The 18,383-nt window shown below is 29.0% G+C and overlaps 1 protein-coding gene across 4 annotated transcripts in view; it reads right to left on the bottom strand.

The window, feature by feature from the left end:
• Positions 1-193: 193 nt before the first annotated feature.
• The window catches only part of crp (cropped), a 152,466-nt gene continuing 134,276 nt past the window's right edge, over positions 194-18,383 (bottom strand). For 3 of the 4 annotated variants that reach the window (XM_067046339.1, XM_067046338.1, XM_067046344.1), the window contains 5 exons: positions 8,577-8,727; positions 7,835-7,927; positions 4,941-5,131; positions 3,947-4,239; positions 194-3,859 (listed from right to left, as the gene is read on the bottom strand). In XM_067046339.1, the coding sequence (XP_066902440.1) occupies positions 3,604-3,859; positions 3,947-4,239; positions 4,941-5,131; positions 7,835-7,927; positions 8,577-8,727 (984 nt within the window). In that variant the 3' untranslated portion in view covers positions 194-3,603. The remainder of the gene's footprint in view (positions 3,860-3,946; positions 4,240-4,940; positions 5,132-7,834; positions 7,928-8,576; positions 8,728-18,383) is intronic. The other variant, XM_067046342.1, reaches the window with a different exon arrangement.

Here is an 18,383-nt window from a genome sequence, read left to right as displayed (position 1 = left end):
TTATTTTTTTTTTGTTACCACACCTGGACCATCTTCCTTTTATTTATTTTTTTTTTAACATCTAGATTTTATTGACAAACAAATAAATCCAAAAATACAACGTGTTTTCATACAGTTAATTCACACTCATTAGTTTTTATATTCAAACATAATGAAAGGGAAGAAGGGATTCATAAAACAATAAATAAAAAAATGATAGTTTAAAATGATGTATTGTTAAAAACAATGCCAAATAAATATACAACACCTTCAAACAATTATGTTACTTTTTGGAAAAAGAAAACAAAACTGCTAGGCCTAAGAAATATAAGACGCTATATACAGAAACCAATGCATTATAAATATCTTGGAAGAGATTTTTTTTTTTCAATGAATAAATGTTTAAAAAATCTAAATCCTTATATTTAATCTTTGTACAGTTGTATTATAAGATACACAGACGACCAGCAAGAAATACAAGAATAAAGGTTCACTGAAGCTTGGCTAAGTTTTATTCAAAGTCCATTCTCCGTATCCGTAAATATTTTGAGAAGTGCATTATTCCTAACGAGTGCAATGCCGTACTTAAATATGATTGCACTTTTACAATGAAATGAATATAAATATTAGATCAAAAAGTTTAAAATCTATATTCATTTCAATGTTTTACATAATCAAAAATGCTTTTGCTTTTTTCCAGCCTCATCATTATTTACGAGCTTGCTCAATATACATCGTTTTCCTTATGTACTTAAGATAAGTAAACTAGGCTGAGCATTTCATTTAATGAACATGGCTTCTTTGTTGTACATTATGTCAAGTACATAAGAAAAACTCTAAGAGAATGGTTATTTTATAATACAAATTACATAATAAATTACATTCATTCTTTAAAAATTAACCAAGCTACAATAATATTCACGTCTATATAAGACATTCAGTAAAATGAAAATTTGAGCAATATTTAATAGATCAAATCTTTTTACAATAATAATCAATACTACGATAGTGAACTTTCGATAAAAAGAATATGTAGTAATTTGTCCGAAAGAAAAAAAATATATATATATGTATATATAGTTATAATTACAATTTAAACAAAAGTGTGCTAGACAGTAACAAATTACTCTCTTTAAGGAAACAATAACAAACTTGCAAACAATATTACAAAACTGCATCGTATAAATGTGTGTAGTATTCGAGATACACAGTGAATAGTTTCATCAATGATACACACATTTGTACAAACAATGCGTCTTAAAGCATTTGAAAAAAAAGTAGTTTTTTTTTGTTTGTTTTTTTCTACATTATGTATACAAAGAAGGTACATCTACCTATTTACATAAAAAAAAAAAAAAAAATATTTTCACTTATAAATTTGATAAGTTTCACAATAAAAACAATTGCATAAAGCAAACAGGAAACTTCCACAAAAGGCTAGTGCTATCAAAAAACCTAACTAATAATAAAAGCTGATTTAGTCAAATCATGTACGCAGTGGGCTTACACAATAAAAAACATATTTTTCCTTAATAACCGATGCATTTTGGTAAAGGAACTTTAAATATACAACTCTTGCCAGCCCTTGAAATAAATAATTTATTATAAATAAAATAGGTAAGATGTGCGTGTTCTTTTAAGTGTCAGTTTTGTAAATTATATGGTGTATAATTCTGCGAGTACTTTGATTGTTTTGATACGTAAACTTTTAAAACAAAGAGTTATAATTATACAAATTACACTGTTACAGTCGAAGGGAAATCATAAAAAAAAAAAATTGCTAGCAACCGTATTACATACGTTACCAAAAAACAATGCAAGGTATTTTTTTTTTTTTTTTTTCTTAGGACTTATAACCTCACAATAACTTAATAAAATATTTTATAATTTCCCTGCATATCTTCCTCAATTATATACGCACCCTTTCATAATCAAACAGATATAAGTCATTTATGTATTTAAATATTCATATATTTTAATCTTAATATAATAAAAACATAATTTTGCCATTTTCAAATTTAAAAACAAAACAAAAACAAAAAAACTATTAAAATTAATGGTTCGCAAGAGATAGGGCCCTTGCCGACCAATTAAACTAGCACAATTTTACTACAATTTTTGCATCACTGTTTGTTCAAATTGCTAATCTAATAAACTACAGAATTCTTTAAACATACGTATACATATACACATTAAGCTAAGGTGTCCATCATACTAGGTCGCAATCACACATTAACAAAACTATTTCACTTATACAATTTCTTATACATTTTTTGCAAAATAGAAAAAAAATTAAAATAAATTACTTTCTTAATTCAATACATACTGCATATTATTATACATTGAAATCACACATACTTTTTAAAAGGAATGGGTACAGACCTTCAGGTGGGCTGTGCTAATATACATACGTAGTAAACAGTTGCGGGGTGATATAAAAAGCACTTTTCAGCAATGAAAAACCCCTTCGAAAAAATAAACAAAATAAAAAGAAAAAAAAAACTAAATACAAAACAAATTATATAACACAAAAGTCTTTATGCAACAGTCTGATGTTGAACAACAAAAGTCAGATGAGCGAAAACTAAAATCGCTTTAACAATTAACAACACAAGCCAACGTCCTGTGAGAAAATATTAAATAAATTTTACCTACAAATGCAAAAGTCTTGGTATTGAGGTGAGCGATGTTCATCAATGAACAAACCTCACCGCTCTCAACGGCTAGCTAAGACGAACCTAGACTTTCAATCGTGTGTTTCATTCATAACATCATGATTTTCAGCAAGGTATCAGTCCACTACGCCAAAAACAAAAACACCCCTCCCACACACACTTATAGCAAGGAGAAGGTATTTTTAAACCTCAACTGGTTTATTTTTATAATATAATAAAATACACATGTACACGCACTGAAACATTAATATTTTCATTTCAACTAAATGTAACAATATTCTTTGCTAATATGTTGTCAATCAAATATCAATTATTATTAGATAATTTATAGTTCGAAATAACAAGATTGATCTAGATACAATCCTTCTTAGTGTACATCTATCAGAGAAGTTTTACTTCACGAATAAATATCATCGAAAAAAGATAACTTTAATTAAAATTAATATCAATAACTTTACAAGTTTGTATTAAATAGTTTTATTTTCAAATTTACAATGGGTAACATAGCAACCCTCTCACAAAGGATTTTCAAGGTAATATTACATTTACATATAATAAATCCAATCTTAAAACACCACTACAATTTATTATAGTAATTTTTGCACCTAAAAAACTGGGAACAATATAAATATATTAAAATAAAGATGATCATTGGGAAATAGATGTCCACTAATACCTGCGTTGCAAAAGCCAGCAAGTTAAGGATTACGCGCAACATAGTTAAATCGATACATCAATTTCCAAAATTGTAACACTGTATTTTTTAGAAAGTCCTTTTGTTTCATATAGGCTTAAGCCAAGGATCACTGCAACTCGAGCTTCTTATAGAGATATACAAAATAAACAGTTTGTGTAGGGGGAGGGGAAGAAAAAGAAATATATATATTTATGTATATATAAATATATACATAGGAATATATATTTATATGCACATCTATGAACGTGGAGATCACGTATGCTGTTTGACAACTATGACCCCAGGCCTTTGCTGTTGGTGGAACTGGAGGTACTGGTTCATCTTCACCTTAATGAGGTGTTGTTTTTCAGGTGAATTGTGTTTCGTGAGCGCCAGGGGAGCCTCTTGCGGTGCACCATCTCCTCCACCACTCCCTTCGACCCCGTCGAACAGGCTGTCACCTTCCAAATGTCGGATTGCTTCTACGATTGTTTCAAGGTTCTGCCTGGATGTTGATGCCAAATATACTCTGAAAGCAATTATGTTACTGTTAATTAAAGCAAACAAACTCATACAAATAATTATGCTAACATTGTTAAACAACACTACGACATACCTTGCTTGTGACATTCTGTCATCATTGGAGAGAGAGTGAGGAGATGGTAAACGCTCTACTTCCACCTTAGGTTCGGCTTTGATTGCAGCTTCCAGAATAGATGGCAATCGTGGTGAATGAGGAGGTGAGGGTGTCACGGTGGCTATAACAGTTTCCGTATGAGCCACAGGTTGGAGTGAGGTCCCTGAGACGACCTGAAGATTGGCCACGGCTGCGACAGTTTCTGCAGCACCAGACAGCACTTCCCGCCTCAAAGGTGTTATCACTGCAGCACCAGTTGTGTCCTCGGGTTGCTAATAAAACCACAAAATGTTTATTAACTTTAAGAGACAATTAAAGAAATGATATCAGAATATTTAAAAAAAAAAAAAACTACAGATAAAAAAAGTAGATGTGGAAGTAATCTTCTTTAACGATATAACCAAATCATAAATTGTGATAACACTCTTATAATGTGTTGATATGACTTATCACAGTATGCTTGAAGCCATATTTTAAAGATCTAATCAGCACTGCAACTGCTGTTAAACCCAGAAAGGGATATAGTTCAATCCCTGATATTGGTACCAATGAGAGTTATTATTGGGTCATGAATAGCTTTGAGTGTATCATAGGAGCGAGCATTGGTAAAGAACAGTGTCACTGGTTTATTGAACAAGTTAGAAAGAATGTATATCTCACTGAAAAATATACCAAACACGAAATGTCGGCAAGATCAGCTAAAGGAAATTTCCATAGTCGTTGTCAATAATTCAAAACTTTTAAAGTAACAGGTTTAAATTTTCACTATCTTTCAACAACAGCGAAATGAGTGAATGATGTCAGAATTCTGTAGCTTCCGCCTCCTCTCATAGCTAAATATTTCAAGTATAAAGTTTACTATAACGATTCGATAGTGACATACACACACCAAACTCTCTTCTCATTATTTAACTAACTTACTAATTTACTCCTTATAATCAGTCAAAACTAATTAATTTAAGTGTCAACTTACATCATCCCGCTGTTGGTACTGGAGTTGAACTTGCTGTGTGATTTCCCGGATCCTTTCGGGATAGAGTTGTGATTCAAGGGACCGGACCTGTTCCTCAAGAATCATGCGCAGCCTCCTTTCCCTATCCAGTTGAACTCTGACATCGATAAGGTCATTTGTCGTCCCAGATACACTAGTGTCCAAATCGACCTCTGAAAATTAATAAAACAAAATGATTAACCTTCAACTAGTCTTGAATTAATAAAATATCCAATAAATTTAGCTATCAATCTAAATTCAGAGTAAATTCCCTAAAATGTGGGTCAAAACAGTTATATTAATAACCAGTATCGGAGCCAATCCTCTTACTTTTAATCTTTCCATAAATTCAAGAAATATTTGATCTACTTTGCTTCAACTTTTAATTATCTGGTACATGACTAGTTTTTAAAGATAATTTTTATAACTTGTAAAAAATACATTAATCTAAAATTTTTTTCTAAGGTATTATCGTAAAAATATCCAAATTTCTAATTAAAAAAACGGAATATCAAAAGTATATTTAATTAAAATCAGTATTACAATAAAAAAAAATATGTATGGAAGAAAAATAAACAGAAATTTTGGAGAAAAGTTGCTAATTATAGTTTTTTGGATAGCTCATTACGAATGTCACATTTATGACCTCCAATTTTCCCATAAATATTTTTTAAAAAAGCAAGAAATCTTAAAAATTATCATTTTCTTTTCATCTCCCCATCATAGCATGAAACCCTTCATAAAATTCTTTACAATTTTTACTCAATATTTTTTTTTTCCTCTTAGACTACATTTCATTTAATAGGTTTGTGCTTAGTTTTAACCCATTCGAGCAGCAAATATTTTTGGAGACCATCCCCAGAATCCAAAAATGTCTTTGCTAAAATGTCTTTATATTGGCCATTTTTGATTAAAAAAAATATGTTAGCAATAGAATCTGTTGCTTTGTAGCTCCCTTTGTACAAAAATAAGATCATTGCATGCCGTGTGTGCAGGTAGCACTTTGAAATTTATTATTATGAGGGATGGATTACACACCAGGTGTGCAATATAAAATAAAATAAAAACACATTATTAAATTGAACCAAATTTATCCTAAAAACAGTCGAGTAGCATGAAATCCTTATTTTAGGTTCAGTAATGAAGACAAGAATATAATTATAGATAAAATGAAATAAATAAAAATAAAAGAATATAAACATAAATTTTTACGAAGCAGTACAAGATAATGAATTTTCTTGGAAGATGACTCTTACTTTATTAATATATATTGGGGCTAAATTGAAACCAACATCAAATTTTATTTTTACACACTTCAAGGATAATTTGTGTTTTAAACCAGTCTTGTTCTAAGGGCCCCTTCTTCCAAACTGACTGATAATTCCAATTCAAGATCATTGCACAGTCAGTGTGTGATTGGTCTCGAATGGGTTAGTTGCACTTGCCTTCATTTAAGAAATATAAACATGAATTTTTATCTAGTATAAAGTTATTTTAAAAAATAGGAGAAAAGGTTTTAAAGATAAAATGTTGTTTTAAACGTAAAAGTAATAGACGATTAGAAAATTTAGTCCGATATGAGTCAAAAAGAGATCAAGTGACATAATTTGATAATTATCAATGACAAAAGTTTTAGTTACCAATGAAAATTTCATAACTCTGTCAAACTGAAGCTTAAATTTGGTAAGGACACCAGTATAAAGCAAAAAAAAAACTCATCTTCGAAAATAAAACATAGAAATGAACTAATTAAAAAAAATAAAAGAATTGAAATTAAATAAATTATAATCAGAAAAGATACGTAGGTGATCATCCTACATTGTCCACTTTCACAACAATACTTAAAAAACATGGCTTTAAAACCTATACGACTAAGCAATATCATTTTGCTAATAAATTTGTTTATATCATGTCCCAACCATTCTCCTTAAAATTTGAATTTGACTCCTTATTATTGTTTATTTTTTCCTCCATTTATCAACAGGATTCCTAAATAAAATTCAGTTTTTATTTCATAAACATTGATAAAACTCTTCCATCAACAGACATTCTATTCTTTTCTTTTAATTACATAGTTTCTTCCAACGTTTTGGGGTATTCCCCATCCTCAGGATATTTTTTGTTTCTATATAAATGTAATATTCTTTATATATCCACTCCTTTTGTCCATAATATACCATCAGCAAATACTAATATTTTATTTTCATCTTAGTTTAAAATTTCTTTTACTTTTTCTCCAACTAGAGTGCCTGAGCTTGTGACAGTGATTAGTCTAAAATGATTCCCCAATAGGAATGATACTTGATGGAATACCCAGAAAGACTATGTTAAGTAAAAGAATAGAATAGGTGAAAGTTCACTAATAGAAAATTTTTATCACTGCATAAGAGATTTAATCCTATATCTTCATACAGAAGCAGAGTTTAAATTAATTCGTTTTCTATATTTTAGGATCTTACTCGGTAAAAGTTTTGCAAAATATATATTTCATTAAATAGGACCCTCACATATTTAACTCATTCTAAAAATTAGTAGTATTTAATTTTTATAGTAGTACATTGGACAAAAAAAATATAACTCCTGCACAATGCCGAGTATAAACTAATTTTAGATATAGCAAACAATAAATATTAAATATAAGCCCATAATGATTTTAAAAAACTGAGAATACTTGAGAGCCAAAGCAACCTTACCACCCAAACATGAAGGATATAAAGATAAAACATATGCTCATTGGATAACAAAAAAATAATAAAAGATAAGCAAGTTAATTAGAAAGGTTAGAAAAGATTAAGACATGTAAGTGTAAAACTATGGAATGAACGGGATTGGTTAAGCAAGAGGAGAAAAAGGAGATGTATTTTTAAAATCCCTACTTGAGATGATTGCGGACTGAGGGGTCACTGGAACTAGATCCGCTGCTTCCTCGTTGGGCTCACATATCGGATTTGTCACTGTTACCACCAAACCTATATGAACATACAAAACAAAAATGGTCAGCCTCCTCTCGGGCAGATTACAATACTGAGCTCGACAACTTGGACCTTCGACATAGGCTCGTAAAGTCAAAAAACAAGGTGGACTTTAAAAATTACAATTTAAGGCATATCAGTGAAAAGTTATTTTGCAATGAATGGATAAAAACTGCTCTTATTTCAGTCAGACTAATCCAATTGACTAATCCAAGATGCCTTAGGCACAAAATAAATATATAGATTTTCTTTACTTCATAAGAACTAACAATGAATGATTTTAAAATAGACAAATTGAATTTAATGCCCAAGTATGTCGTATAGTTCCTAGTTCAGCTCTAACATATACAATTTACCAAACAGATAATCATAAATAACAGAATTAATAGATAAACTAACCTAAAACCAGAGAAACAAATAATAGCATGCAAAGTTTAATAATAAAAGATAATGATTGATGATCGACTTAACAATCATATCAAACCATTGAACAGAAATTCATTAGAAAAATATTTTATAATTCAATCAATGAACCCACATATATTTTAGATGTGTTATTCATTGGATCCCCGATAAATTTAAACCAATTAATGAAGAAAAATATTCAATATAACTAACATATTTAATTAATATATTTAAATTTTACCTGAATCTGTCTTCCGCTTCTTTGTATTAGCGGATGCCTCTCCTTCATGTTGGTTCAAAAGGCGCTTTAAATGGCAGTTCTGTGACAGAAGCCGTGTCTTCTCCTGTTCCAGTTGGTAGATGTATTCAGCGGTTTGTTGCAGGATTGCAGCCTAAAAATTAAAAAAAATGATTATTAACACTAAAGCATTGAAGCTGAAAACTATGATACTACATTAGTCTTGAACTTTCAATTTGAAATATCGTAATAGTGTTAACTTAACCATTAGGGCAGGCGGGGGTAAAAGTCTGAGTGGGGTAAGAGTCTCCAGAACCTTTTTGAAAAAAATTGCCAAATGTTCTTAAGTTCTGAAACCTTCCATACATTCAACAAGTTCCTCCTCATTTAAAATTGGAAACTTGTGACTAGAAAGTCCATCTCTGATAAAATGGGGTAAGTGTATTTTTTCATATTACAATTTAATATTTTTGTCTTTTCAATTTGGGTTTGCATAGCTATTATAGTTATGTTTTTTTTTTGTTATAGGAAATCTGCTTTATGTTCATTGGAATTTAATTGAGTTACGTTCATAATAGTGAACATTTCTCTGAAATCTTTTAGTTTTGATAAGAAAAACACTTCAGATTTGGTACGGACTCTTACTCCATCAAGTAGGTACTCCACAAATACAAATTAATGTTGAAAATTTAACATTACTCCTATAGTATCAACATGAAACAGTTAAAATCGAAATGAGATAAGCTATATCTCAAATTTAGGAAATGAAATTGTACTCATTAACATCTACGATACTAAATCTAAGTTCTCTAAAAATATAACGATCACCTGGGAAAATGAAAGAGAAATAGATAGGAATAATTCAATAAGTTTTCTATCCTAAATTATCAATGTAAAACAATAAAGAAGGCAATTACATAGCTAAAAAACTTAGAAGCTCGGTGTAAGATAATTAAATTCATATGATGAGGTATAGATAGTTGACTGTAGATTAATAATTGGAGAAGATGTTCGGAGGGGGGGGGGTGTGGTCAGTAAAAAGAACATACATAAACAAAAAATTATTTATTCATTTGGTATGTTCTTTTTGCTGACCATACCCCCATCTTCTCCAATTAAATTCATAAAAATTATAACTCATTCTACATCGTGTTTATATAAATGTTTGAGGGGAAAAAACTTGATAACTTAAGAAAGAAGTTATAAGTTTTTAAACCATTTTTAATTAATTATATGAAAAAATGAAATGAAATATGTCAAAAATAACAATTAAATAATCTCAATAATAAATAAGTTTTTAATACTAAAAATCTACTTCCCTACCACCCTGAAATTCTTTTACACTGGCCAATATTAAATTAATTTTTCATACAATGTCCATTCATGAATTTTCTGCCAATGGAATCCATTCATAACAGATTTCATGCATTCACAATGAAAGTCTTTCAGCAAAAAAAGTGATATCAGTACAATTTAAAGAGTTTTTGAAATGAACAGTTATTTACCAAAAATTATAGTAAGCTCTTATTATATTTAATAAGTATGACTAAGTCTTACACCATTTTTTAGATGACAATGATTAGTAATTTTTTAAAAATATTTCTCAAGATAGTTTTCTTCTTTTTTTATCTTTCTGGGTGATTACTCATGGAGCATTGTTACTCATTCAATGCTATTTTATTTTTATCAATCAAATAATGCTTTCGATCATTTGAATTGTCCATCCATCTTCAGGCACAACATTAGAATTTGACAAAATAGAAAAATGACAAAATTTTTATTATAAATTAAACAAAAACTGGTCTTCAAACAAACATTTTAGAATATTAATGAAAAAAAATAAAAAAGGTATGAAAAATTATTCATAATAAAAAGTTAACAGTAAAAGAAGAAAACATTCGGCCATTTTTCATGACTTTAAATGTAACACAAAACTTTGAAAATATTTTTAGAATTCTGAAGATGGTTATACATTCAGAAGCTTCAAAAAGAATATTGATTAAAATAAAGAAATGAAATAAGAAGGCTACTTAATCGTCCTGAAAGAAAACAAAAAAATATAATAAAACTTTCTTGAAAAAGATTAAACAATTGTAAAAATTACTAATTACTGTCACGATTGAAAAATTGTTTAAGACTTCATCATACTTCTTAAATCTCATTGGATCCAACTAGTAATTACTTGTAACTATAAAATCTAGTAAATTATAGTATAATCCTAATATACTTAATTTACTAGATCTAACATTATATAAGGGGTATTCATGATGTTGTGTTAAATCTTAAATGTTTTACCATGTTAAATGTTATAACTATAAGATTGTGAGCAGCCCTATTTGAAGTCATGTTAAACGTTAAATGCATAAGAGCCCCTAGCGGATTTTCTCAGCAACTTGTTGTATAAGCCTTTATGTTTATAACCTTCCTTCCAGACCCTCATGTTATTGTTTACTTCAGTTTTGATTTAAGTAATTAATTACAACATGCCTAGAGTGAGTGAAAAGTGAAAGTTTAGCTTATGAAATGAAATGAAAAAATAACTTTATTCCTGGACATATGTCCTCTAAGAATAATTACATGGTTCATATAGTGAGATTTTTATCTGGCGAGCGTTTACAAATTTTCAGATAGTAGAATGAAATTACATTGTTTTTTACTGTTTTTTTCTCAAATGTATCATTAAAATTATCCATTCTGGTTTAATAACAGGGATATGAATACCACAAACTCACGAAAGAACTGAGCTGTCATAATAACAAAAAGGTGGCGATCTCAACTGGTCTATTCTCGTCATTCTCCATTTAACAGACCAAGTAACAGACTCTCAGCCATGTTAAATGTTATTTCGTTTAACCACGGTAAAAGAAGGCAATTTTTTTCGATTTAACATGAGTTTTTCCATTTAACACGCTTTAACATGTTAAACCAAAGATCATGAATACCCCTATTATATTACCAAACATTATACTATGATGTTTGGTAAACTATGGAGAATAGGCACAAAAGAATAATTTTATTTTAATTGTCGATTTCATAAACTTTAAATTAAATATTAAAGACAAAATTAGATAATAACATACATTTCCTTGAACTAAAAAACTACTTGATATAAAGTTTAAGAAGGTATTTGTTTATTTCTTTTTTTTTAAAGCTATTTATATGTTTTAAAATAAAATTTATCAACATATTTTCAATCATCACAGAAGAACACATCACCAAATAATGTTATCTTCTTAAATACACCAATTCACCAACTCAGAGAACCTGAAGTGGTGGGGGAGATATTGAGAGGTGCAGAATGAATGAAGATAGTAGTAGGGAACCTTGTGAAAAGAAAGAAAAAACTGAAAAAAAAAAAATAAAAGAGTACAAGAAGAGATATGGAGAGAGGATTGCAAACAGTTAACTAACTAGCCTATATTTAGAGAGAGGGCTAGAGCTCTACAGCTATTGTATTGTTAGCTTGAGTAAGGCAAGACATAGAGATATAGTAAGGAGGCATAGTATTAGTATATAGTAGAGTAGAGATGTAGTGGTGTAGTGGTGGTCGTGTCCTTGAGGGCGAACAAAGAACTCCAGTTGGCTATCTGTCTCACCAGGTGCCGCCACCTTCTCTCCCCTCTCTATCTTACAATTCACTATCCGCACTCAAGGGATATTGATGCAATACGTCTCATAATTTTTTCTCTAATTTTATTCTTATAAAACAAGTCAAATTAAAATAGGCCAATATTTAGAAAATTTCAATCGAAGATATATTTATCAAATAAAAAAAATGCCGCTAGCTCAAGACAAAGGCTAAAACCACAGTCGCGAGGTATAATTAAAATGTGAACCCATTATTATGGGCTCTAATATATCCTTATGGTGTAATTGTTTTTTAAAACGATTTTTATTTAATTGGAAGATTATTAGATGAGGGTATGCAATACACTGTAGGAAGATGGTTATATATATATAACTAATAGTTTTTAATAATTTTTTTTTCCAGATATTTGTATACCTTTTTTTATCTCAACCCGGCCATCTGTTTACAACCGATCTTAACTTTTTAAAAATAGCAGAAAAGATTACTACTAAAACATGACTGCGAGCAGTCGACCTATAACCATAGTTGGGCAAAAAAGTAATTACAATTACTTGTCAATTATTGTAATTTACTGTAGGAATAGTCCGGGTGACGGTCAAATAAAGGTATAAAAATAGTAAAAGAAAACTATTTATTGTTAACAAACGTTTCGCGCCACTTCGCAGGGCTTCGTCAGGGCCAAATGAAAAAAAAAAAACTTCATATTACTTATCATTGAAATAAATGTTTTTATTTTAATGTTTTGTTAATTCTAAAATGTTTGTATCTTGTTTTTTTTTAATGGCAAAGTGGGGCGAAATGTTGGTTAATTTTGATACCTTTATTGACCCCCACCCGGACTATCTTCCTACAATCTACTTCATACGGTCAACTATCTTCTTTCAATATTGTAATTTATAATAACAGAAATATAATTACAAGTACTTAACACCAAAACGGAAAAAAAATTTATTTTACAATGGTTCCAAAACATGTAAATAATATACAAGAAAGAAGGAAAGTTCTAATTAGAATATTTTACTATTCTATATTTTGTATTTGTACAACGCTTCGGGATTTACTACCATGTACTATTGTATCCTCATATTTGTCAATTTATTAAATTTCTATTGTGAAATTGACAAATATGAGGATAAAATAGTACATGAGAATGGGGTAAATCCTGAAGAGTTGCACAAATACAGAATATAGAATCGCAATATATTCTAATTGAAAATTTGTTCACCTCAGCATTTAAAAAAAATTAATATAATAAAATTTCTTGAAAAGAAAATCCAGAATAAAATATAAAATCTATTTTACGATCGTGCGCTTGCTTATCGATTTATGATTTATCCATATAAGAAATATGTTCAAATTAACTATAGTCAAATATGAGTTAAAATATATGTAAATTATATTGCAATTACTTAGCATCAAGAAGTAATTATAATTAAAAATCTCAATTACAAAGACAGTAAATTGTAATCGTGTCTTACAACTACGTGATTGTAATCGTTCATCAAAACCACAAAGTGTCGATGTTTTGAACGATTTAACGGTTATCTTCGTGTACTTATAGTCCAACCGATTACGGAGATGGGCAAAAATTAGTTATAGTTTAAACTAATAGCTAAAATTGCCATGGATACGATATTTATTTATCAATGGTTCATTCATGAATAAGGATCGTATCCATGGCGATTTTAGCGATTAGTTTCAACTATTGATAATAGAAATATCTCTGAACTGAAACATGTCTTTCAAGATGTACTTAAATTACTCATGCCCAATTTCGCCAATAATTATGCTGTTTCTATATGAATGGATAAGTGAAAAAAAATTTTTTTTTCTGAGACACGCAAGTTCTTTACACTAACATTTTAACATTAAAATACAGTAATCCTACATGTTTTATTACACACAGACGCGCTACAGTGTTGGGCAATAAATCCAATAAATTTTTGCTAATAATTTCTTCATAGGATGTCAAAAAATATTTAATTTTTTTTTTCTATTTAAGATAAAAACATCGTGCTTTTTTTTTTTATATTCTTAAAATATTTGCTCGCATAGAAGATTCCATTCGTATATATTTTTTTAATTCTCTTCCCTCAATAATATACCCTACAGAAAAAGCCTCCATGTTTTAAAAATGGAAAAAACATATATATATATTTTTTTTACTGTTTTGTAAATATTTATGCATGAACAAACAAAGATTAATGTTATTTTACGTTTATGAAACAAAGGAAGAAAAAACATATTTCAATCTTTCTTTTCTATACAAAATGTAAAAAAATAATAAATATAAGTAGATGGTCAGGGTTGCGGTCAAAAAAAGAACAAATAGTTTCTTAGCTCATTTAATATCATTATTATTATTTTTATTTATATTTATTCTTTCAAGACGTTTATTTAATCTCTAATTTCTTTTTTTTTTCCGTATTGTTTTTGTTTTATGTACATCTCCTGTACTTTTTTAACTATATATTTTACGTATTTTTACTCTTGCTATTGTTATTTATTTTTTATTCTTATCATTGTTTATTCAAGTTTATTTTATACCGATACTATTTTATGTCTTCCTTCCTTTTATTTATATGTAATTTCTTATCACTTTATTTTAACATAATATTTATTCTAGCTTAAATTACCTTATTGTTGTAATATTCTCAGTTTTTTTTTGTATCTTTTTAGCCCTGATGGATCCCTGCAAAGTGGGGCGAAACGTCGGACATTAAAATAGTTTTAAACTATTTGTTCTTTTTTTGACCGCAACCCTGACCATCTACTTATATTTAAATCTTTACGGTCAACTATATATACATATAAAAAAGTAATAGTTAATTTTCCCTAAACGCCACAAAGTGTTGTAATATTCTTAAAATATTTGTTTATGTGAAAGATTTCATGTATATTTATTAATTTTTATTCCTTCCTCTTCTGTAGTATATCCTATAGAAAAAACCTTTATATTGAAAAAAATATATATATCTTGTCTTCCAGTATTTTATAAATGAGCAGTTCTATATAAAAAATTAGTATACAGACTTTTGGAAGATTATTATTTTAAAAAATTATTATCAGAAAATCTGACGTAGATAAGTTAATTTTTGATCAGAAATGTTGATTAGTAACAACAATTTGGTAGGGGAAAATTTGAATTTTGAAATTAATTAAATATGATTTTGGTGGTAGAAATTAAATTTGCCCAAAAAAAACCTTTAACTTTTAGATGTGGATTTACAAATCCTGATATAAACTTTTCAAATATGTATTTAACAAATACTTAGATTAAAGTTATTGTACCACTGACAAAATACAAGAAGTTATCTTTTTATTTATTTTTCAAATTTAGGTTGTAAAATAAATAAGTTTAAATAGTCCTTGACTGTTTACTGAAACAGTACTACGACTTTACTACCCTTGGATACAATACCTCATAGCTAAATATGCAGCTATTTTTTTTTAAAAATAAATTTGGTTAAATTTCAAAAATAATAATTAAAAAAACACTAATATTTATTTATAAATGAAAGAAGAATAAAACTATAGTTGATTTGAGAAACCAAGAAAGCAGAATAGGTCAGTGTAATGGCAAGGTCATTGCCCCACGCTTTACCTTTAAGTCGTTCCATCAGGATCAGAGAGGATATCAGGATAAGGAAAAAAATAAAATAAACAAACAGCTTTGATAAAAAGAAAATGGAAAAAAAATTGAATTTTAATGATTTAGAAACAATTACAGCCAGAGGGAATAATATTATTGATGATTGTTAATTCGAGTTGAACAAATAAAAAAAAAAAAATTATAATTATATTAAATAATAATAAAAACTAAGATAGCATAAATAAAAAAATACAAAAGAGATTAAAAAATATAGATGGTAGCCAATCGAGAGAAAAATCCAAGCCAGATGTCCCGCAGCCTCAACGCAACTTTCACATTCCAAAGAGATTTTCTTCAACTAAAAATAAACCCGACATTTCACTATGCAATTTCCTAGGGGAGATTGCTTTACGAATATTTCTTATGCCAGGTAAATTAAAGCTACGTTAATTCAAAATGAAAATTACATATCCATAATTTTTCTATTTTAATTTCTTATGAAGTAGGAATGTAGGTTTGTGGGTTTGTATACTCATTCTTTCTAAACAAATGTTCAGCTCAAATATATTTTTTGTCACTCAATAGTTTGAATTTAAAGAATTAATAAATAGTAAATTTTCTAATAAATAAAATCAAATAATTGATGGATATTATTGCTGCTTTGCTTTGATAGTCACACATTTGACAAATATTTTAATTTTACTCTGAATTAGACGAATTCAAAAGATAGTACCGTAGACTGGGATAATTTATTTTACTGGTTTCGCTAAAGACTATCCCAGAAGCTAGTAGGCCTGTCAGAAAATGAACTCCAGTCTACGATCATCGAAATAGGTCATATATATAATTTAAAAAAAAATCTTGTCACATGTACCACTACTAAAGCAATGAAGCAATGTAACTAAACAAATACATTTTATATATTTTAATGACACAATAATATTCTTGAAGAGAGCGATTGGAAGATTAAGATGGCAATTGGTAAATAGTAAAGGAAAAGGAAGAAGACATTAGTAGAACCATCTGTTTCCTTCCCTCAATTGGGACATAATATAGCATGACAAACTTTCTTCTCCATCCCTTGCCAATTAGTTAATAACTATTGTAAATAAATATAAATACAGATTTTTATTATTAGATTAATCAAATCCTAAATGTTCCTTATGTAACTGATCCAGCCCGAACCCGATATCATTCCTTCCATTATAAACTCCCTAACCACCCAAACCCACTAGTTTCTAACCTTGCTTCCTTTACTGGCAATCCTCCGAGGCACCTGAAAAGAAGATGGCCTCGTGACCTTATATTGTAAAATGTTTTTAGAGTTCTACTTCTGGGTAGTTTCTCTACATGCTGAATCATATCATTATCATTATGTCATTATAATCAAATTTACTGTATTTTTTATACAGTTGTAAATATCAATAAATATATAAATTTAAAAAAATTAATAGATTTATCACATAACTTATATAGAAATATGATAAAAAATCTTACTTCCTCTTAAGTAATGTTTCAAATATAGTGAAGAAATTATTTAAAATTTCCAAAAAGGGAAACAACTGGGACGATATATATGAAATGTAGGTTTTTACAGAATAGGTTACTTAGTAAAACAACTTTATGAAATTAAAACATTTTTATTCAAAATATTACCCTAATTTTCTATACTACAAATGTATTCCACAAATATTTCAACTGTTCAATCCCAAAACTGAAAAAATTAGGAGTCATAATGAGGTGTATATGGTTGACCGTAGATTACTGATTGGAGAAGATGGTCGGGGGGTGCGGTCAGCAAAGAAACAACATAAATAAACCAAAAATATTTATTTTTGCCGACGTTTCGACCTGATTTTCAGAGATTAGCTTAGCTATGTTTAGCAGAAATCTCTGCCTACAACTCCCTGATGAAGACCTGAAAATCAGGTCGAAACGTCGGCATATATAAATATTTTTTGTTTATTTATGTTGTTTCTTTGCTGACCGCACCCCCCGACCATCTTCTCCAATCTGAAAAAATTAGGGTTTTGTGATGGAGTGGAGTTGAAAAAATGCGTTTTTGACCTAAGAATCGTTTTAAACAATTTTACCTTAAAGGAAGTTGTCAAAATTTCTCAACGGATGAAATTTTTTTTTTTTGGAAAATACTTTTTTCCAAATAAGCAGGGAAACGCATGGTACCCCTTGAAATCAGTAGTGCTACAAGCTCTATAACTATTTGACTATTTGGTAAGGGTTCTCATCCACAGTGAGTCTAAGTCATCCTGGTCAACTGCAGGTGGAGGTCTTCCTCTGGGTAGGTTATCCAAATCATCAGCAAAAAATGTCTCAAACCACTGGCGAATTGTCCGTTCTTTACAACACCCTTCCTCCAACGCGTGGTAATGTTTCTTGCCTAGGGCTTCCGAGTTTAAGCTCATAAAAAAAATAATCAAAAATCCCGTGTTTCCATGGTCATATTTGATGATATACTAAACAATGTGCAATAAATTGAAATTATAGTAAATATTATAAAAAAGAGAGGATTATAATCTGCTATCATAAACGAAGTAAACAAAAGTCCACTAATCCCACTTTGAATTTCTGAAGCAATAAAAACGGACATTTCATATGAAATGACGTAATA

The sequence above is a fragment of the Halyomorpha halys genome, unplaced genomic scaffold, assembly GCF_000696795.3.
Source record: "Halyomorpha halys isolate HHAL.00 unplaced genomic scaffold, Hhal_1.1 Scaffold13.1, whole genome shotgun sequence".
Lineage (NCBI taxonomy): Eukaryota > Metazoa > Arthropoda > Insecta > Hemiptera > Pentatomidae > Halyomorpha > Halyomorpha halys.
This window is presented reverse-complemented; position numbering and strand designations above follow the sequence as displayed.